The 23690-nt window shown below is 41.9% G+C and overlaps 1 protein-coding gene across 11 annotated transcripts in view; it reads right to left on the reverse strand.

Moving 5' to 3' along the window:
* ELMO1 (engulfment and cell motility 1) overlaps positions 1-23690 on the reverse strand; it is a 540114-nt gene that overhangs the window by 264415 nt on the left and 252009 nt on the right. For all 11 annotated transcript variants that reach the window (XM_035020922.1, XM_035020919.1, XM_035020915.1 and 8 more), the window contains one exon: positions 2424-2528. In XM_035020922.1, the coding sequence (XP_034876813.1) occupies positions 2424-2528 (105 nt within the window). The remainder of the gene's footprint in view (positions 1-2423; positions 2529-23690) is intronic.

Here is a 23690-nt window from a genome sequence, read left to right on the forward strand (position 1 = left end):
GATCGAGCCCCGCGTCGGGCTCCCTGCTCAGCGGGAAGCCTGCTTCTCCCTCTCCCACTCCCCCTGCTTGTGTTCCCTCTCTCGCTGTGTCTCTGTCAAATAAATAAATAAAATCTTAAAAAAAAAAATTTAATTAGCTGTCTGGGATGACAGTTTCTACTGTCTGTACCACATTTCACTATTACTGGGATAACGGTTTCCGGAGTCACCCCAAAACTTCCTTGCGGAAGGCCTCAGATTTTATATGTGATCCCCTAACCCCAATTGTTCATGTAAACAGCTTTGGCTTTCCATCCGGGAGTTAATGTCCCAAAGTCAGATGGGACACAGAAAACATCAGGAAAAGAAACACTTTTGAGAAAATAACAAGACATCTCAGTTATAGATGTAGAGATATAGATAGAATCACATATAGATATTGTCTAATCAGTAAAGAAAAGGGCATGTGAAAAAAAAAATAATACAATAGAAAAGGGCATGTGGACAAAAAGGGCCACATTTTTCTTTACAAATAGTTTTTTCTTTTAAGTCCCTATCAGATATCAAGTTCTTTCAAGTGGCCGTGTATTAATTTTACTTATAACAGTTTAGAGAATCCATTGAGGAAAATGGGCTCCAAACGTTAAATTACTTTTCATGAGACATACGCTTTTTATGAAATTAACAATACATTCAGCATCAATAAGCTCTAATTTTAGAAACCTTCATCCACAAACGTTAATCAATGTTAAATTCAATATCTATCTGGCTTCTTCTTTTCACACTCAACCCTCCAAGGCTATACTATATGGAATCTCAAAAATATTAATTTACTTACTGTAAGAGGGGATTATATTCCTAGAAAAAAAATCTGTGCAATAAATATACACGCATATAAGCCAAATTAAACTTTCATGAAAAAATAATTTTCTTATGAAAGACTGCATTTCTGACCAAGCACCTGATCCCAGACCATTCGCAGGAATGCATAAAATCCTTTACATAATCAAATTACAAATAATATTTTGGTATAAATCAAAGCTTGTCAAACCACATATATAGAAAAACACATAAAGTTAAAATATAGTGCCTACAGGGAACTCAGAAATCTGGCATGACTTTTTTCAAGGGGGCCGCTGCTGGGTAGAACAATCTTTCACTGTGCAGAGTGTCCCATGAATTAACAGGTTTTGGCCACACCTGCATTGCCCACTCAGCAGGGGGCACCCTCCGGTTTCCTTCTGTCCTGCCCACAAAAGAGTCTCCCTCTCTCGGTAGTTGGGAGTTCACTAGTTTGCTATGAAATATGAGAGAAGGCATTTCTCTTCCCTCCCCATCTGGCATGGTGACAATGAAGCCTACCCATACATTTCCAAATGCCTCCTGGGGGAGTACTGCTCCCTTGTTCGGAGAAGAAACTTTAGCCTAGACAAAAGGAATTGCGCACATTTACATCACTAGACCATGACGGTGCCAGGTCTTGAACCCCGGTCTCCAGAAAGCCAGTGCTGCCAAGAGGGATCCAACAGAGAACGTCAGAGTAACAGACTCATCTTCTTCTAGTCTGAGCCTTACTCTTGCTGCATTAGGCAATCCATTCATCAAGTATTTTCTAAGCTGAGATCTAGTCATCTTTTTAACCACTTGCCTATTCCCTTGTCCCATTAATTCATATCCTCCTCCATCTCAATCTTGGATGATATACCTCAACCCCACTGAATCTGGGTCCCTCTCCCTGAGGACAGGGGATAGGGGTCAGCACAAATCCAGGGCCTCCCGTGGGGCAGCCCTATGTCACTGTCCCTAGGCTCCTGCTGGTTCACACTTGGTCCTTCCCACACCTGCACGGCCCACTCAGCAGGGGGCACCTTCCGGTTTCCTTCTGCCCTGCCCACAAAGGAGTCTCCCTCTCGGTAGTTGCGAGTTTCACTAGTTTGTTATGAAATATGAGAGAAGGCATTTCTCTTCCCTCCCCATCTCTCCCATTCTTCTCTTTCTTTTTGTTTATCTTATCGGGTCTCCAGCATCGGACTGAACAGAAGCAGAACCAGAGAGAATCCTCGGTCTCTCTTCCCACAAGTGGAATAAGCCTCAGGGGTCTCCACTAAAGTTGGGATTGTGCAGGTTTGGGATAGATCATTTATCTTCCTGGCTATTTAAGAGTTTTCGTCATAATTCATTGTAGAACTATATAGAAGACGTTTTCCGGTATCTACTGTGTGTGTGTGTGTGTTTTTTTTTAATGTCATCGCGTGAGAAAATTTAAGTTAAAAATCTCGGTTTCAGTGTCCCTATTGATTTCATTTAATTTTAATATTTCTTTTACTGAATGGGGAAAGCCAAAACTCCAGAGCCACTCATCTAAAGGTAATCCCTCCATATCTGTAAGTTAGAAATTCAAATTTAGTAGGAACACTACAGCAGATGAAAGACTGCATGCTTACCCGGATGTAGGCATCCTGGTGGTGTTTGGCAAAGTACAGCATATTGTCCAGGGCCAACATCCCGGGAGGCGTCTGGGTGAAGTCCATGGCGGGGTTGACATGATTCTGTGATTAAAACAAAATGTTTGATCAAGTTAATTCTTTCCCCAGTTCCAAATAATCAAGGAGCATGACATTTTCTATCTTCACGTGAACCTCCTGGGGTGGCGGTGGGGGCTTTACTTTCTACAGGTGCAGCTTTCCTATCCGGGGTTAGGAAACTCAGCTGAAGAGCAAAATATAAGATTATTCTTAGACGTAGGGCCCTGTGGGGAAAAGAAAATAATATAAAAACTGCCCTTCTGGTGGCTGTGCTGTTGATGGAACCAATAACATTTGGGGAGGGAGACCTGGGATGAGGCCACATCTCTGGCATTCATCCTTCTGCACCTTAACTTCCTCATGCTCAGGTGTCAGGGCTGAGTACAGCCACACCCGCCCATGGACGTCACGACCTGTCCAGGCTTACACCATCTGCAGGCCTCTGAGCATAGACACTTGATAAAATTCAGGTGTCTACACGGTCCTGACACCAGCTTGCTGTCAGGCAGCTTTCTGGCTTTGGGGTCACTACACACAGTGCCAAGAGCCACAGAGACAAAATAATAGCTACAAATATGCCCAGCAAATTCTCCAAATGCTCAAGATCACTCAGCAAACACCACAAGACTACTGCTCAGAGCTGCAAACACTCTCCACCATTAATCGTTGAAAATGATCACCAAGATCTGTCTCCAAAATTCAGATCTAAATGGTAAATGATTTAAGGAAGTCATTTTTTTTTTTTTTGGTGTTGAGGAGATGAAAAAGAAATGTTAAAGAGATAATAAAGAAAACTGCTTTTACCTCATAACCCAGCTAATTTGTATGCAACTACATTATTTTTGTTTTGTTCCTGAATATGTCTTAATAAACAGCTTGAATCTCTGATTTGCCAGGGAAATTTTGGTTCACTGCAATTTTTTCTAATTCAAGTACGGGAAGACCTTCTTGTTCACTTGTTCAAGGTTCAAACAACCGACACTTTTCTACATTATTGAAGAGTACATTTAAACTGTCTTTTCCATTCTGCTTTGAAAAAAAAAACTATGAGCTAATAAAGGACATCTAAAATTATAGGACTACTGGCCCGTTTCACAGTTTCGAGAGCATCTCTGTCCATATCTCTATAGCAAGTTGGGTCAGTGCAGTGATATCAGTATTTTATTTTAGCATTTTATTCTGATTAATTAAAGATGTTGGAAAGATTTGGGGCACCTGGGTGGCTCAGTCAGTTAAGCATCTGCCTTTGGCTCGGGTCATGACCCTGGGGTCCTGGGACTGAGCCCCACGTAGGGCTCCCTGCTTAGCAGGGACCCTGTTTCTCCCACTGCTTGTGCTCTCTCTCTCAAATAAATAAAACCTTAAAAAAAAAGATGTTGGAAAGATTTTAAAATACCAAAATACTACCACTTATGATAAGAAAGATACATCTCCTAAAATAAATATAATTGTAACAAAAATGAAAATCACTGGGCAGATCAAATGCAGTGGGGTTCAGCCTTCATCTGATACCCACTGGAGGAAGAGCGTCAGAGGCTTGTATTCAATAACAAGGGGATCAAAAGGCTGGAAAGAAATGACCAGAGATTCTGTCTAAAAAGTAACTCATAATGAAAGGTTTTATGACAGCTTTAGTTCTTTAGAAGAAAAGAGTGGAATTCCTCCATTATACATAAATTTATTATTTTGACTTTGATATGTTAGATTTTAACATTTTAAAGTAACATGTGAAAAGTTGGTATTTGCTGAATACTTGCTGAGGGCCAGCACTAGCTGGTGTTTTACATGTATTCTCTAATAATAACTAGGCGCCGGGCATTATTACTATTATCCCCACTTTTACAGATGGGAAAATGCCACTCAGATGAGACAAGAAGCTCGCCCAGGGCCTCACAGCTTGGATTTGGCAGAGCAGGCAATGTCTTGTTTGGACAATATGTCTCGGCATGCTTTTGTTCCTACTTTGTTCCCTCCCCCCGGCTTATAAGTCGAATGCATTTATTTTGGTACTGTTAGCGTTCAGACTTCACATAGCCTGAGAAAAGTGTACTTGAGAAAAATATAGGCTAATCAATATTAGCTGCTATGAACATGGCCCAGCCAACCAAGAAGAGTGTGTCAAATGTAAACGAGAAAAACATGACATTTACTTCACACCTATATCTAGCGTTGGTCTGAGTCCATTCCCAAAATAGACACACAAAAAGGAAGTCAAATGACAAAAATTAGTTCCTCCGAATCCAGTTCGAATAACCCCGCAGAGCTATGTCAGGGAAGCTGACCAGGCAGCAAGCCCCCACGGCTCAAGGGTCATTTGTCTTGTGTCCGTTGTGCTCCCAGGATCCACGCGGAGCCTCCTACCAATCATACCCCTCCTTAGGCACACATGGAGGGTATCAAATAGTGCTCTCAGAAGGTCGTACAGTTAAGAAATCATGTAGTTTATTTTTAGGAGTCTCTTAAAGAGACAGAGCTATTTGGCAAGTAGTCCCAATACAATAATGCCTACTACGCGTCAGGCATGATGTAAAATACCTTGCATAGGCTCACCCTTCGTCCTCATAAAACTCCCACAACGTAGGTTCTATTATTATCTTGCTCTGAAAGACAAGGAGCCAGGCTGAGCATGTGGGGAGCTTGCCCACAGATGCAGAGCCAATGTGCGGTACAGGCAGAATCTGAACTCAGAGCATGGGCTTTTAACCAGGATTTTAGTGGCAAGTCGTTGGTCAACTGGACACTGCTGGGAATTTCACAAAGAGGACCAACGCAGGTCCTCGTCGGCTGTGGTTCTGCGCAACCAACATCATTCGCTCCGGCAAAGTGGGCCTGTGATCCATCCTTTCAAATAAAAGTTAAAATTTCGCCACCCCTCCCAGACATAACAGACCAAAGTCTCTCTCATGTTCAATAAACCATGCCCTATTGTCTCCAGCAAATAGGCTCTTACTAAACAAAAGCCAATTAGAAAATTCCCTTTGATTTCCTATGACTTGTCCTAAATTATAAAGCATCACTGCATTTTAGATGAAAAAAAAATTATTTTGTATTTGTGAGTGAACCACCGCTCTCTTGCTCTCTCGCTCTTCTTCTCCCTCTCTTTTAACTTCAGGTATCATTTTCCCAGTCTCCCTCTCCTTGAAATGCTTGTTTCCTTTTTCTCTTTTGATCTTAATAGCCAGTGAAATGATTTTATAACCACAGATTTTGATAATGAAAAAAAGTATATGAATTACATGCCAAAACATTTGAAAGCTTTCTATACTGTGACAAAAATACTCTGAGAATCCAGCAAGGCCAACAGCTTCCCCACTCCTTTCTTATTTATGAGATGCTCTGGATACAGATTTATTTTCTTTTCTTGTTCCATGTTATTTCTTTCCACCTGTCTTGAAATGGAAGCTGCAAAAGCTTTGATAAATAGCTTGAAATTTCCCCTTGTTTTACTGCAAAGCCTGTGTACCCCTGTACATCCTTCTGAGACGCCATTTGTTAGTTCCTGTAGAAGCGCCGCTCCGTGAATCACAACAGACAGCTCTCAGCCCCCAGAGAAGGGGGTAGCGTCTGCCTCCCCTTCCAAAGCACCGGGGTTTTTCATTTTGGGAAAATGGTACCAAGCAGTTGAAGAAAGCACAATTTATTTTATAGTGAACATTCTAGGAGGTGTTTGGGTATAGAGCTCCCAGAGATCTGTTTCTCTTCTGTTACCCACATGCTAGCTTTTTAGCTGAGTTATTTCAATCACACATCCAAGGAAAGGTTCAAGGCCCAAGACAGAGAATCTTCTAACCCGTTTCAGGCCATACATCAAGGCCACTGAAGAGCTGGGATGGCCTTCAGACATTATCTACTGATAGCCTTATTTTATAGATGAGAAAACTGCACCTTGGTAGAGAACGGTGATGATAGAACTTGAGCAGCCGTTCAAATCTCCTAGAGGGCACCAAGTCCTGGTCTCACCCCATAGTCTCTGATTCCGAAGAGTTGTAATGGGTCTGAGAATTTGAATCTCTAACCAATTCCCCAGTGATGTTGATGGTGCTGGATGGGGACCACACTTGGAGGCCCAGTGGTGGCTGAAATGGCTCATTTCAAATAACATAAGCAATTAGCAGAATAAGGTCTAGGATCCAGACCCACTGATTCCTCAAATCCCATGCAACTTCTACTAAAGCACACTGTGAATCCACTGGTTCCAATGTACAAATGCATTTTAAATATATTCACTGTTTATCTGCTTTGTGCTTTTGGCTTCTCATCGAGAAAACAGACTCCTTTATTCAGAAAAAAAGCAATTATAATTTAGAAGCCTCTCGCTTCTTCTATTGCGCACATTTCTGACTAAAATAAGATGTATTAGTACCTCCACAGGGAAGGTAGGAAACTGTCATCAGTCAATATTTTCTACTCCTGAATGCTTCCTGGTTGGGGAAGCAGGGCCAGCACTAGCCTGAATGATTTTTAAATGATCTGTGTTTTTCAATTACCAATACCATGCTAGTCCTTCATTAGTGTGGATAATAAAGAGATGATGACAATAATGCTTGCCAGATGGCATATGGTGGGGAAAGCCTTTGAGAATTTAGGAGTTAATATTTGTGCTATATGAGCGTCTACATTTGCTGAACAAATATAGCATTAAAAGCAACCTTTAAAACAAATCACATTGAGTGAATATTCAGTCCACGAAAAGCCCTCTCAAGGATATTTGGTGAGGCTGGTAGTTTAAGGTCACGTTCTCCAAGAGGAGGCAGGGTTTGATTGGTACAGATCACTTGGGAGCTCTGTCAGACTACACATGTGTCCCACTCCTCACCTCCCACCCGGGAGAATGGAGTACATGGGCATTTCAACAGGCTCCCTAGAAGTGCAGTTATCAACCTAGGATGCACCTGAAAATCCCCTGGGGAGCTTTGAAAAATCCTGATGTCCAGGCTGTACCCCAAATCAGTTCAATGAGAAACTGTGGGTGGGAACCAAGTAACTGGATTTTTAAAGCTCCGCAGATGATCCAATGTCCAGCTACAGTTGAGAACATGTTCCTAAATCAGTGGGTCTCAAATCTGAGAGTGGTCGGAATGTCCTAGAGGCTCCGGCCCAAGAGATTGCTGCCCCTTCCACACCCTGGTTCTGATTCAGTAGGTCTGGGGTGAGGCCCAAGAATTTGCATTCATATAAGTTCCCAGGTGCTACTGATGGCTGCTGGGCCATACTTTGAAAGCCACTGCCCTCCACCGTAACCGAATGCAAGAGTGTGTTAGGGACTTACATCCACCAGCTAGTGGAGCTGGAACCTTGACTCCCTGTAACAAGGGTTTGGTTAGGCAGTGACTTTTATTTTTTTTTTAAAGATTTTATTTATTTATTCATGAGAGACAGAGAGAGAGAGAGAGAGGCAGAGGGAGAAGCAGGCTCCCAAGGAGCAGGGAGCCCGATGCGGGACTCGATCCCAGGACCCTGGGATCATGACCTGAGCCGAAGGCAGACGCTTAACCATCTGAGCCACCCAGGCGCCCAGGCAGTGACTTTTATTGAAATGCCTGCTCGTTCAGATATCCATCCAAAGATGAATGAATAAAGAAGATGTGGGGGGTGCGTGCGTGTGTGTGTGTGTGTGTACATTTTTTATAGGACTTTACATTAACACATTGTACACACAATGGGATATTACTCAGCCATCAAAAAAAATGAAATCTTACCATTTGCAACAACATGGATGGAACTAGAGGATATTATGCTAAGCAAAGTAAGTCAGAGAAAGACAATTATCATATGATTTCACTCATATAGAATTTAAGAAACAAAACAGAGGATCATAAGGGAAGGGAGGGAAAAATAAAACAAGACGAATTCAGAGAGGGAGGCAAACCATAAGAGACTCTTAACTATAGGAAACAAACTGAGAGTTGCAGGAGAGAGGGGAGTAGGGGGATGGGGTAACCGGGTGATGGGCATTAAGGATGGCACATGATGTGATGAGCACTGGGTGTTACATGTAACTGATGAATCTCTGACCTCTATCTCTGAAACTAATAATACACCAAATATTAATTAATTGAATTTAAATAAAATAAGATTTTAAAAAAGAACTGTTTGAATTAGGGTCAGATTTCCACAGGGTCTAGGTTGGGACTTGAAATGAAAAAGAAAAGAACTGTGTGAAAAAGAAACATCAAAATCTCATGCAATCGATGTTTAACTAAATATGTACAAAACACAAAACTACGTTGATAATCATCTGTTACTCAAAAAAAAAAAAAAAAAAGAAGAAGACGAAGAAGAAGCCTGCTCTAGGTGGGACATGCAGGCCCCACCCTCTGTCATTGGCTACTTTGCACATTTATATAAGGAGGCTCTCGATAGCATCCGACTTTGTGGTCCCCAACATAGACCAATGTTCCAAAGAGTCCTAGAAGCAGCTTCTATAAATCTTTGATTCTGGCCCTGGTCTCTCTCCATTAAATTCAATAAAAATCAACAGTTTGGATGAATACAGAGAAGGCACCCTCTCAAATCTGCCCTACAAATGGGCAAGATGGTGAATATGCTGAGAAGCAGAAAAAAAAAAATCTGTGAACAGCTGGGACTGGTCCTGGTGGGCATCATGCCAGGCACTTAAATGTGGGATTTCATTTAATCTTCCTGATTACCCAATGAGGGGAGTATTATGAATGAGATAAATGTTATTCATTTCTTCCTACAGCTGAGAGTTCTGACCCAGGCACTTGTGCAAAATCATGGCTAGTAAGTGGCAGAGTCACCACTTGAATTCTATAGTGGTTTTTTTTTTTTCCTATTTAGGTTCAAAAGGTCTTTGGAGAAAAAGAAGATGGGCCACATTAGCAAGAAGTTTAATCACAAAAATGTAAAGTCCTGTAAAAATTTTTTTTTAAATTCAAGCACACATCTAGAGAATAAGGGAAATCTGGCTTATGAATAATTCATCAGAGCCCAGCTCCTCATCATTAAAATTTTATTCTTTTAGGTAAAAATACAAAAGATCTGCATGAAAGAAACACCCGATAAGCTGCTAAGGGTACAGGACAGCAGATTCTCAGCCACCTCGGTTGCCCACTGTACCTCCCTTTCAGCACCACCTGCTCTTCTCCCTGCCTGGCCTCTCTAATACCTCTGCTGGCCTCTGTCATTCCATTCCCCCACCTGCTACCTCCTGCTCTTCAACCTGGCTGCTTCCCCTGGTTTGGCAAGTCCACACTCATCATTTGGATACTACCTCTGGCTTACCTGAGCTCTAGGACCATCTGCAACCACCTACTGTCACTAAAGGAACCCCCTCCTGGAACTGTTCTGAAACCTGGGAGAGTTCAAGACCATTGATACCATCAAGAACTGGGAGTCAGAGTTGACAGTAAGTCCAAGAAGAGTCCACTTTACGTGGCAGTCAGAAGCCTCTGACACGCTGGGTTTCATTAAGAGGAGCACAACAAGAAGAACAAAGGAGGTTCCACAGACTGGTCCCAAGTCAGGCCCCATCTGGACACAGTACACAGTTCCAGCACACACACAGCGAGCCAGCAGGAAATCATGCACACAAGTGCGGCCAGAAAGAGGCAGAAATGTCTGAACAGAAGGCATAACAGAAAAGTTGGGGGAAAAAAACTAATTTAGTTATTTGGCCCAGGGAGAAAAGAAAGGGTTGTGTGGTGTGGTGTTCGAGGCGGGATGGGCGTTGTGAGTTGAACTACTCCTACTGCCTGCAGGCATCTGAAGGATGAATATTATTCTGTGCAGCTAAAAGAAAAATAGAATTAGCTGAGAAGTTCCTGTCCTTAGAAATTCTGAGACAGGGGGCGCCTGGGTGGCTCAGTCAGTTAAGCGTCTGCCTTCGGCTCAGGTCCTGGAATCGAGTCCCGCGTCAGGCTCCCTGTTCAGCGGGGAGTCTGCTTCTCCCTCTCCCTCTGCTGCTCCCCCCGCTCGTGCTCTCTCGTTCGCTCTCTCTCTCTCAAGTAAATAAATAAAATCTTAAAAAAAAAAGAAAAGAAATACCGAGACAAGGACTGGATGTACGGGAGTGCTAAGGAGACAACAAAAGGGCAGAGGATTGGTGCCAATGACCTTTCGATGCCTCACAGTCACTGGTTCATTCCTCCTCTCATCAAGTAAGGTTGGCTCTCTATTCCTACACGAGGCCCATGGGGCCTGACATGATCAGTTTCATCCAAACACGAAACAGTATTTAAATCACTGTATTATACACCTGAAACTAACATAACACTGTATGTTCACTATACTGGAATTAAAATAAAATGATTTTTCAGAGGCATTTAAAATAATAATAAATAAATAAAATAGTAATCGCCTTCAAAAAACTTGCGTCTCCAGAGTTATCAAAAGTCTTCACAATACCACTCTGAAGCACACACGTGCACACACGCACACTCATAAATAACTCTACGTGGGCACACAATGGTAGATCACACCAAAAATTCTGGATTTAAGGCAAATTTCCTTAGTTAAAAAATAATGTCCTTTAGGGACGCCTGGGTGGCTCAGTCGTTAAGCGTCTGCCTTCGGCTCAGGTCATGATCCCAGGGTCCTGGGATCGAGCCCCGCATCGGGCTCCCTGCTTGGCGGGGAGCCTGCTTCTCCCTCTGCCTTCCACTCTCCCTGCTTGTGTTCCTGCTCTCTCTCTGAAAAATAAAAAAATAAAAAATCTAAAAAAAAAAAAAAAAAAAAAAAAAATAATGTCCTTTATAAAAATTACTCTTAAGAGGTCCGAAAAGGCCATGCAATTGCCATGTGTACAATTCAGAAAATTCTGGGTTTCCTCTCACTTCATTATTGAACAGGCAGAGTTGAGACTTACTGAATAAAAGGATAAACGTGAATAGTTTATTTGGAATGTTGATTCAACAGTCAACACAAAGAATTACCATAAAAACTCAATTAAAAAATGCCTTGAGAATAAATTTCCTTTAAAATGAAGCTGGTTATGGTTTAAAAAAAAAAAGCCTTCATGAATAATGAAATAATGCTGTCAAAGTTTATAAAGATATCTGCAATTTCTCTACGGAGCTGAGCACGCCCAGGATTCTGCACCATCCAAGCACCGTGGCTCATGCTAGAGTGAATCCCCACTGGTTCTTCCCTTCACTTCCAGCTCGGGTCTCTAGCACCTTGTTCAGAAGCCCCTTTTCTCCCCTCCCTTGTTACTTGGAAAAGGACATGATCTAGCCACGGCCATGCACGGCAGGTGTCTCTGTCTCTCTTCGTCACCCATGCCCAGCAAGAGCACAGGGTAAAGGTAGGCCAGAGGACACAGAACGCGTGCTACCTTCGCTCCAGAGCAGGCCTAGCTCATGGGTCAGGAAGCCTGGTCCCCAGATTCCAGCACAGCTCACCAAGCAGCCTTTGGAAGGGAGCGCTTTGCCACGATGAAGCCAAGAGCTGATGAAGCTGTGGCTGCTATGGACAGATTCCCAGGAGGTCAAAGGGATGCAGGGGCCTGCGTGCGGCCACCCTGGCCTCCTCCAGGACTGGCACTGCATAGCCCTAGGGTAGAGACAGTGATGTGGTAACGGCTCTGACTGTGGGAGCCCACGCGCACACACAGCACTTAATGGGTGCTGAGGGCTATTCTGAGCCAGAGGTTCCTACAGCCAGGGGCCAGATGGGGTCCACCACTTACTTATGCACAGTTGTGGTTGGAAGGGAAGTTTTACATTTTTAAATCTTTTTTTTTTTTTATCAAAAGAGGAATAATAATCTGTGACATGTGAAAATTACATGAAATTCAAATTTCAATGCATAAAGCAAGCTTTATTGGAACACAGCCATGCTCATTTATTTACATATTCTGTGGCTGCTTTCGCATATGGCCTGCAAAGCCTAAAATATTTATTACCTGGCCCTTTACAAGAAGAGATTGCCTTCCCCTATTTGATGCATTCTGTTCTCACAGCGACCCTTTGAGTTAAGAAAATCAGTGCATCTGCCTTCGGCTCAGGTCATGGTCCCAGGGTCCTGGGATTGAGCCCCGCATCGGGCTCCTTGCTCCGCGGGAAGCCTGCTTCTCCCTCTCCCACTCCCCCTGCTTGTGTTCCCTCTCTCGCTGTGTCTGTCTCTGTCAAATAAATAAAATCTTCAAAAAAAAAAAGAAAATCAGTTCCTCCTTCACAGAAGTTAAAAAGCTCAACTAACAAATAAATGCTAACATTCTGCTCCCTGTACAACACCATGACCCCTTTGTAAATATTCAATGCTTCACTCTGCTGTATAAATATTATAATTATTTTAAAGATTGCCAAGGACAAATTCTGTTATGTTGAACAGAATGGTTTCAATACCTTTAGCTCCTGACTCTATGCCCCACCCTAGTGTCTTTGGGCCCCTGTTCCCATCCTGACTAAAGGCAAACCTTGCAGCGGGCCTTTGATATATTCGGGGGTAGAAGCCTGCTTGCAACTTGCTATGTTAGGAACCTGGATTGTGGCTAGTAAGTGTTCTCCTCCTTCTTCCTGTCAATGCAGCTCTTGTAAATGGCAAAGTCTGGCTTTTAAATTTGTAGACTATGAAAAAAAAATTTTAAAAGAAACAAAGAAAATAAAAATAAATAAATCTGAAGACTATGGTCTCTTTTCCACAACAGAATAAATAGAATTCTTATGCCTCTTTTAAAGATGAAGAAACAGAGGCATAGTGAGCTTAAGTATCTTGCCACGTTCACACAACCATTTTGTTGGGATTTGAACCCAACAGTTCAGAATTCATGTTCTTAAGCAGTCTTCTAAAAAGAGAAATGGGTAACTACACAATGGGAGGAAAAAAATCACTTGATAGAATATTACACAGCCTTTAAAAATTGTGTTCATAGAGTACTTAGTTACCATAAGTGAAAAAGATAGGAATATAAAATGTATGTTGTAGTCTGTGTAGAATTTCTATAGTAGTATGTATTCCTTGGCCATGTGTATTTTATCTAGAGTACTCTATATATTCTTGTCCCATACAGTATATATGTATTAGAGATATCAAGATATAGACTTAGCATGTAACTAGGAATTTTTTTAAATGTTTTTAAAAACTGGAAAGAAATCTACCTAAGTATTAATAGTAATTATTTATGGTGGTAGGAAGGTGGGAGATTTTTTTTCTACATGTCCACACATCTTTCTAATTTTCTCTATTGATTTTTTACTTAGATTAGAGGTGTGTCCATCGTTCTCTAGCAAAAAGGAACAGAGATCATTACGCAGAAGAGCGTGAGAAACAGTTTGAATTCTTATCCAGGACCCTGTTCTGAACCCTATGCTGAAGCCTTCCCTGTACGTTGGTATCCAGCTATGCCAAAGGGACGCACTGGGGCAGAAAGGCTCATCTCCACCTGCCCTCTGCCCAGGTGAGTCCTGTGTAGGCAGGTGTATGGCCTGAATCCTACAGACAGCATTTCAGACACTGTGGGATGAGAAGTGTTCCATTCAGATGGAAGAAGCCCAGAACAGGTCCTGTCTGATCCAAATTCTCAGACCCTGAGGCAAACTCAGGTCCTTTAGGCCTCATGAACTTGAGCCATTTCAGGGAGTTTGCTCAATGTGCCTGCCCTGTCATGTGGGTACAGTCCTCTGGGCCCAAAGGACCCCCCCCCCCCTCATTTATCCTGAGCCTTTTAAGCCAGCACCTCCTAGAGCCTGACAGTTTACACCACACCTCACAGTTTGTCAGGGGACAACCGGGCAATCCCGGGCCAGCGCCAAGGTGATCGCTTGTAAATGGCAGCAGCTGGACAACTATATGATCTTGATGGGACTCATCAGCTCGAAAGTCCTCTGACCTGTAAATGTTTAGGGTTCCCCAAACCGATTGTGTTGAACCACTAAAACTACTGATATCCGACCATTTTTGACCTACGGAAATGGAATTTCACATGGTTCAACCTAATAACAATTGAGCTAAATAGATGTACTCACCCCCAGTGGAAGTTATTGAAAGGAGATGCTTTCTAGAGAATAAATTGGAAGCAACTCCAAAGGGAATCAGCTGGAGCTGAGGATAAAAAGACCAGAGGGTGTGCCACGGATCTGGCTTGAAAATCAGTACTGAAATTACTTTTTTAAATAAAGTTTTAAAAGTGCATCCATCTTGTGACGCACGCCCCTCCACTATGAAATCAGCCAATACCAAGGAGGAATTAGCTCCCCTCCTGGGTGCCACTCATCACAGCCAATAGAACTGCGGGCAATCCTTTGGTTTGGTTTCACCCATATAAATCTGCCCATCTGCAGACAGAGTGATCATGACTTTCTCATTCCTGAGAATGAGGATCTGAAAAATCAGAATTTGAGCCCACTACCAACCAGAGGCAATAAACTCTGAAAGAGGATGAGAACTATTGGAAATGTTAGGTAAATAGCATGTGAATACCAAGTTGCCCCTAACCTTAGCAAACAGATTAGATGGAATTAAAAACTACTATGTTTTTTTTTAAAAAAAAAAAAGGCTCTTGTTTGTCCTTGTCCTTGTGGAACTCATGTGCTCTAGGAACCTCGTCCAGAAGCCCCCCCAACACACACACACACACACACACACACACACACACACATGGAACGATCTGTAAGGCTCTCAGAGGGTTGAGGGCAAGAGAAACTGGAACAGACTCCTTAAAGTCTAACTTATTTTTTGGTAGTTATTTTACGAACCTCAACCTCCTCTAATAACTGGGTGCTTTAATAATTATATCTCCCAGAAAAGTAACTTCAAAAATATACATATGGCTTTACACTGATCATGTTATCACAAAATGTGTTTGCAAAGTAAATTTCACTCGAAATTTCCACAACCAGTTTCTCGAAATACAAAAAATGCACAGGGAAACAATATACATCTGCACCATGACAGAACCAAGGAGGGATGGAGAGGGGACAGACGGGAAGAGGGTTGGATGTCAGGTGAGCCTGTGATGTTTTGTTTTCTTAATAGTCCTCCTCCCAAAATAAAGGTGTTTGAAGAAAATATAGCAACATATTAGTCACTGTTAAATCTGAGTGGTGCGTACATACACAAACGCCTTTCAGATCCTGTTATTTTTCTCTGATTAAAATATTCCATAATTAAAATTTAAATTTAGAAAGTCTATATTTTATTAATCTTATTTGACCTCAGCAAACTAAAGTAGGTTAATAACTTCGGGATTTTGCACCTTAAATATTATAGACTAATACGATGTAAGATCAAAAGTAGTTATTGCCAGAAATGCAAATGGGTACTTGCTTTTGCTACTACTTTCATACTGATTATGTTATCTTTTCCCTGTGCTGTACGTTGGCATGTAAAGGACGGAAAGATATTCTCCACAACAAAGGAGGAAGCAAAATATTAAAGAAGACCCTCAGAGATCAGGTTTCATATTACCTTTTTGTGAAATTCAGTAGACTCCTCTGTTTCTCTTAGATAAGGAATATTAATAGGAACATTTCAACCCTCCACAAATGAATCTTTCTTGAACCGGCTCAGTGTGGATAGGGGCAGTTTCTGTAAAACCATTCTGAACATATTTCTATAAAATCCTCCCTTGTCTCCAAAAGAGCATGATTTCCTCTCCTATTCCCCATTTCCTAGTCAAGGATCATTTTTTTCCTTCAGCATCCTGATGTGAAGTAGTTTTGCTGACTTCTCATGTGGCAGACAACATGCAGAGGGGGCAGGATGGGTCTGCTCATTCACAAAGTGCTCATTCTTCATCCGTAAAGCTGGGAGAGGTAGTATACCTCCCCCAGAGGCCCTGTGTGTAGGGGGTGGGCAGGGAAAAAAATCAAGGAAGAGCTCAAAGAAAGTACAGCTGCCCCTCGCCCCAAAAGATCCCAGAAAAGCCCAGCCCGGGAGTAGAGTGCTGGGAGAAAGAGTACTTGGGTCTTGTGCCCACCATGCTCATGGGGCCTATACATGGCCTCCAGATGCTCCACCCCGCCTGGCTCTGCACAGGTGGGAAAGACTCTAGTCTTCAAGCCTGATAGGACTTCGTCAGGAAAGAGCCTGGGTAACCAACCCCACAGGGCAATACAAGCCAATGCCAGTGGCAGCACAATATGGGGATAAGCAGCCCAGGCTTGGAGCGTTAAGTCCCATGCAACCTTCAAAATTAGCTAATGTTCTTAGAAAAGAAATGCCACCTTCCTAAAACCCACTTCTTCACCTATGACTGTACAGGTATCCCCTCTCTCATTGGCCTGGTGAGAAGCTCAAGAAAGCACCTTGAACAGAGCCTAGCACCAGGTAAGCCCCAGGGAAATGGTAGCTGGGAGTTACTCACTTTCCATCAAGAGTAGCGTCCCTGTCCTCCACCACATTCTGTCAGAGCTCTAAATTGGGGAAATCCTAGTCTATATTCTAGGCCTGGTTGCCCTCAGGATATCAACTCACCTTGAGTTTTAGGCTTCAGCCATCACTAATTTGAAGTCTGGCTTTCTCACTGGTTCCACAGTTCTGATTCCCTGGGCTACTCTCAGCCCACACTTACTCCTGGATCTCACCAACATCATGCTAAAGAGGCCTCCTTCCCGACACTGCTGAACCATCTCCCCATCCCAGGATAAGACATCAACTAACTAAAGAATAAAAAGTCCCCAAAAGATCCTGGAGAATATCTGACCTTCTCCATCTTCCTGCATTCAAGCAGGACTGCATTCAAGCATGGGAATTTTCAGTCTCCCACTGGATGGTGATTTGTTCTATTTATAAGGACTTCTGGCAAGGCAGATTCAATAGCTTTTCTCATTTTTCACTCATTTGTACATTCAGCAACATTTTACCTGACTTCCAGGTGCTAAGTTATATAAGGTAATGCAGCATTGTACTTTGAGTATTCTGCCACTTCAAAACAGCTTAGGGCTACCAAACAAGGTGATCCATGCACTGCTACAATACATAGGAAATTTCTCTTCCCTGATTTGTATGTGTTTCACTGACTGGCATTCACCGTGAAGGCTGCCACTAAGGCATTCTAGAAAGCCCTGAAATAATCAAATAAATATATATCCAGTTATTTAAACATGAGGTCATCATCCACCCCATTCCAATACAGGGAACATCTGTTAATGGATAGGGAGGCAGATAGAAGGGAGAGACGGTGAAAAATGGGACTGATGGAGGAAGGAGAGAGATAATCAAAGAATAATTGGCAGGGGGGTTGGAGGGGCACCTGAACTAAGTGAATTTAATGTCTGATATTCCCTGAAGGACAAGGGTGGTAATTCCAGGGAACCACTCCGCACACAGATGAGAGCTTAGATACCCCCGCTCCTGGTGCTGAAGGAGTGAACACCAGCATCTGTCTCCGTGGGCACTCTCATACCCCTAGGCTGCTCTCCTGGAAAGGCGCTCACGATTCTCTATACAATTCCGGCTCTGGCTGGAATCCCACAATTCCTCACACAAGCCCAGCTCTGGCTCCTGAAACTTTTCCATCCACACATTTGCTACTCACATCGGAACCACTGGATGAAGGCTAACTTACGCACAGCCTCGGCAACCTACTTTTGAACCTGTATTACCATGCTCTCAGGTTATTGTGGACCACATACAGAGCACACTTGCCAATCTACAAATATACATCATGGTAACCAGTAATAACTCTGTTTTACCGGAGAGATTTAAACCTTGACAAAGTAAAATTTTCAGAAAATTAAAAACAGGACTCTTATAAAAATATAGACTAACCAGGTGTCAAGATTTCTTTAGCTCAATAATGAAGAAAGCAGCAGGATGGTAAAGCTGGTTCAAAGAGCTTTGAGGGGGAAGATTTTGCAGCATTTTCAAAAAGAATTTTAGTGTAAGATTGCTAGGTTACCTGCAAAACTGCTTAATGTCCTACAGAGCATTTCAACATTTGGGGTAAGCTTTCCTACTGGACAGCTCCACCAGCTAAAAATCTACACATCAATGTAACACTGCCCAGTGTCTGGGCTCTAACCACAGTAAATAACCAAGTCAAATATAAGGATGTTCTCCTGGAAGATTAAATACTCCTTGGTCAGGCCTATAATTAATTAATTATTATTACTATTTTGACTACTCCAATATCACATTGAAAGGATATGCTGCTCTGCAAATTTGCCTTATTGCCAAGTTCTGAATAACTTTTCTTAGTAGCCTATAGACTGTAACACTACACATTTCAAAGAAAGGAAGAAACAGCTATGACTTTGCGATGAGCTGGGTTGCAAACAGAGATTTTTGTTGTTGTTCCCTTTTTTAATTGGAAGATTATCCTTAAATTTGACTTATGGGTTTGTAAAAACAAATAGTGGACTCATTGCAGGGGAGGGGAGATTTTTTAACCTGCCACTTAAATATTCAAATTGGCTCACCTCAGGTATTTTGAAAAAGGAATGTGTCATCATTATTTGTGACCATACTAAGGAAGGGCAGGTTCACACTTAAGAATCTAAGATATTCCAGTATCTCGAAGCTTAGCGCTTACGACAGAGGATTTTGATTTATGAGCACTGCAAAAGTCCACAATTTAGAGATACTTTTCATGTGAAAGATCAAAAACTCGAGGAATTCTATTTTTAACTAATAGGGTTTAAATTAATATTACCATCTTCCATGAATTCTAAGATGCACTTTTTTTTTTTTTTCATATTTTAACAGTTCTAAGTTTGGGTAGAATTTCACCATCAATGGCATCTTTGAATTGCTCTCAGCAGACCACAGTCACTAAGGGATTTTCTTTGCATGCGCATATGTGAATACTAAAAACACCAGCATCACACGAGCAGAATGGGTATCGGGGTCTGGAATAAACCTTGAGACAATGCTAGAAAGGTTTTTAACCCCAAACACCCAGGAAGCTGGGGCAAACCAGGCCTCCTTCAATACATTTCCAGCCCAGTGATCATCAGAAGTGTGTTAACTCTACCAAACTGCAGAAGTATGTTAACTCTGCCAAACTGCAGAAGTTTAGTTCAACATCAATAGCTTTTAATTCTTTTTTCAGATTCTTTTTAAATTGAATCACCTGTGTATCATCATAAATAGAATATTTTCTAAAATTCTAAAATAATGCAACTATTGAGTAACAGTTAACTATTTAGGTTTTTTTTTTTCTTTTTTTCAGTTGTACATAAAATGTGTGTCTACTAATCAGTGGCATCTTGGACAGTGAAATATGAACACATAAATGTAGATAGAACAGCAAGATTTACCTATAAGAGTTCTAGGTAAGCTTATGTGAGTAGTTAAATATGATCCATTAGTTTATTACCAGAACCAGGACTTACTCTCTCTCCAACTACATTTAAATTGATGTATAAAGAGGGGCGCCTGGGTGGCTCAGTCGTTAAGCGTCTGCCTTCGGCTCAGGTCATGATCCCGGGGTCCTGGGATCGAGCCCCGCATCGGGCTCCCTGCTCCGCGGGAAGCCTGCTTCTCCTTCTCCCACTCCCCCCGCTTGTGTTCCTGGTCTCGCTGTGTCTCTCTCCATCAAATAAATAAATAAAATCTTTAAAAAAATAATAAATTGATGTATAAAGAGCTACTTACACCCCATAGGTCCTAGATACAATCATCGCCAAACCAAAGACTAAAAATCAACAAAGAAAGAAAGTGGGCATAGTATTATTTGCCTCTGGTGAAGGGAAAAGGGAGGATGAAGGAAAAGGATGGAAGGAACAGTTTTTACAATTTTTTTACCTTCTGTAACTTTTTAATGTTGTACTACTGTCTATTCAATACATAAGTAAAGTTAGAAAAGATGTTCTTAAAATAAAAACTTGTCATTTAGAACATATTTTCACCACTTAGAAGATACAGATTGTGCACGATGAGAGAAGCTAGAGTTAACAGAGCCTCCGATGACCATCTTGTAAGAAAATTCTCAAAGATGGAACGGAGTCTCTAGGACTTAGAGTGAGTACAATATCTGGAGGAAAAGAAAAAGCAATTCCATATGGAGAGTTTTAATTTTAGATGGCTTCTCTTGTCAACTTCATTTCTATTTCTCCTCTCCTTTGAAATTCTGTAAAGGGTTGAGGGTAGAGAGAGAATTGTCTGTGCTTTCATTATAAAAAAAAAAAAAAAAGACGTCATTTCATACTGAAATCCTCTTCTGAGCCACTTAGGGTATTTCAGAAAAGAAATTTACTCTCAATATCTAGGAAATGTTTTCTCAGTATTTCTTTTTACATAAGAAAGTCTACAAGAAACTTTTCAGTGCATCCCTCATTTTGTTTCCTCCCCACAGCCCTGTCCAAAATACCACACACCGAAACCAGTCTATCATTCCCCCTATTCCTTTCATAGACTTCATCAGCTAAGTTAAGAAAAGGTAAGATTTGGTGTGACATTTATGTAAATTGAGGAGCTAGTCTGCTATCAGGAGGTACTAACAGCCTTGATTGGGATTTTAGAGTCTACAGCAGCCAAAAAAACTCATTTCAGATGGAGGGCACATCACCAACAACCCAGAAATAGAACTTAAGTCAACTACTCAATTACCATCAAATTAGTGCATGTATATGCTATGCTGAGAAAGAAAACTGACATCTTAGGTCCAATGCTGGAGCTAACTACATAGGTTCCATGTACGCATTTAAGTACCACATGCTTGATACAGCAGACAGAGGTTTTTACTATCTTCATTGAGCCCAGATTTCCCACAACTGGCAGAGGGCCCTTACTCATCTCAACAAGCTCCAAGCAGACTGGATTTTCTACTGTGCAGCAGGAACACAGCTCCTGAAACAATGAGAAAACTGAGCAAAATAGATGCACAACAACCCTGTGTTATAATAAACAACTTTCACAAGACTTATCTTTCATTCCAATGAAATGTGAGATAGCATTTCCTGTATCTTAACTTAATCGTCCTAATAAAATGTCTCAAAGGATTACATCATCTGCAACCACTCAGAATTTAAGGCAAACTCATTTAACTCTAGAAATACACTTTCTGAAGTTCGATCTAGTGACTACAGGAATATCCCTCTATTTTCAGACCTGGCAGATAAGGGTGCATGTGACAGCATCCATTTCTTCCTGTGCCCCACCTGTGGACCCCATGTCACCATCTGCAGGTCCAAGGAAAGAGATCACATTAGGGGCCAATTCATGACAGTTCTCTTTGATGGAAGGAAGCAATGGAATGAGATATTGAAAAAACTGTCTTTAGAATTCATTTCAAAGTAAACAGCAGTATTATTTACAATAGCCAAGACACAGAAGCAACCTATCAACAGATGAAAGATTAAGAAGTTGTGATATATATTATTATATAATATACATATATTACACACACACAGAGACACACACACACACACACACTGGAATATTACTCAGCCATAAAAAAGAATGAGATCTTGCCATTTGCATCAACATGGCTGGACCTAGAGGGTATTACGCTAAGTGAATTAAGTCAGACTGAGAAAGACAGATGCCATATGATTTCACTCATATGTAGAATCGAAAAAACAAAGCAAAGAAACAAACAAAACAAAAGAGAAACAGGCCCATAGATACAGAAACAAAACACTGGTTACCAGAGCGGGGAGGGGTTTGGCAATATAAGTGAGCAGGATTAAGAAGCACAAACTTCCAGTTACAAAATAAATAAGTCCTTGGGATGTAAAGTAGCGCATAGGGAATATAGTCAATAATATTGCCACAACTTGATATGGTGACAGAGGGTAACTGGACTTATCGTGGGGATCATTTTGCAACGTACGGAAATATCAAATCACTATGATGTACATCTGAAATGAATAGGATACTGTAGGTCAATTACACTTGAATAAAAGTTTTCAGAAGTAACCAGTGAAGCTAAATTGCAAAAGCTTGAATAGTTCCTCTCCTGTGCTGTTTCTGAGTGGATGATTAAACAAATGAATCCGCAGGGAAGGCAGGACAGCCCTGGTCGCCCATCCTCTCTCACGAGGAGTCCATCTCCCTCCCTGTGGTGGCATCTTTCCACAGGTAGGCACGAAGCATGAGCCCAAGGTGAATGTCTTCTTTTACGTCAGTTTGTTAAACTCGGACCATATTTAGAGAACAGATGTGTTTTCCTTTTAAAGGTCCCCTCTTTCTCCTTTGGGCTTCTCTCAGGACCACCAATCCAAACCCCAATGTGCAGCCCAAATGGCACCTGCTCTGTTGGCTTTCACGAGGTTGAAAAAGATAAACCACAATAGTGGTGGCTCCCTCAGACTCCCAGAATTCCTATAATACAAACTGACCACTTGGCCATATGTGCCCAGCTTCTGGTGAAACTAAAGTCAACTGGCTTGTGTTCTGAATAATACCTTAGTGGTTATTGGAAGAATATTTACCTATTCAGCCTGAATATGTCTGAACTGCCTTGCCAAATTCCTCAATTAGTAAATGAAACCATGACTGGCGTGTGCGACAGACAGAGAGAGAGAGAGAATTTTCTGCCCTGTACCCTTCCTATTCTATCTCCATCTGTTTTATGTGTCTCAAGTAAATGAGTTATCTACTCCATGATTAATAACCCCCCACTTCTTTTTTCTATGAATGTGCCCAGCAGTCAGCTCATTTTCTGTTAATCAATATACAACACAACAGCCATGAAAAGGATTGAGTTCACTGCAACACTCATCAAGGGAGGCCAACCCACTTTACTACATGAATCTCTGCTCAAGGTGTTCAGGGTTAGAGAAAATCTATTTAGAAGTCTGGTTTAATCACCAAAATTTCAACCCCCCCCCCCCAGGCTTTGGCTGGAAAACAAATTAAAATGTCTTCTGATTATTTCTAAACAGCCAACACAGATGCTGTGCCTAAAGAGAAAAGTGTCAGTTTGCCCCTTGGCTCCTGGACACGTCAGCCTGTGGCTCCGAAGCTCATCAGCCATCTGCATTGAGCCGCTGTCTGGGGATGCATGTCAGAGCTCTCATCACCCAGCATCAGGCAATCCAGTTTAAATGTCACTCCTGGCTAGACATGCAGCCATACCCCATGCCCACTGGGTCCCGTGGGTAAGACAGACTCCAGGCACCGCTACATGATATCACTCGTTGAACTGCACTCACTTTATGATCTGTGGCTGGCCCACTGTTAATTACATGGCAAGGAGAGGTCAAAATCAGGCTGAAATGGAATCCAGCTGTCCCACAACATAATCAAGTCCATCTGAGACACTGAGCCATCACCCTTAAATCACCCCCATAAGCACTAGCTCCTGCAGCCTCTCTTTATCAGTAAGCTACAAATGCA

The sequence above is a fragment of the Mirounga leonina genome, unplaced genomic scaffold (genome assembly GCF_011800145.1).
Source record: "Mirounga leonina isolate KUSES-001 unplaced genomic scaffold, KU_Mleo_1.0 Mir_174, whole genome shotgun sequence".
NCBI classification, from domain to species: domain Eukaryota; kingdom Metazoa; phylum Chordata; class Mammalia; order Carnivora; family Phocidae; genus Mirounga; species Mirounga leonina.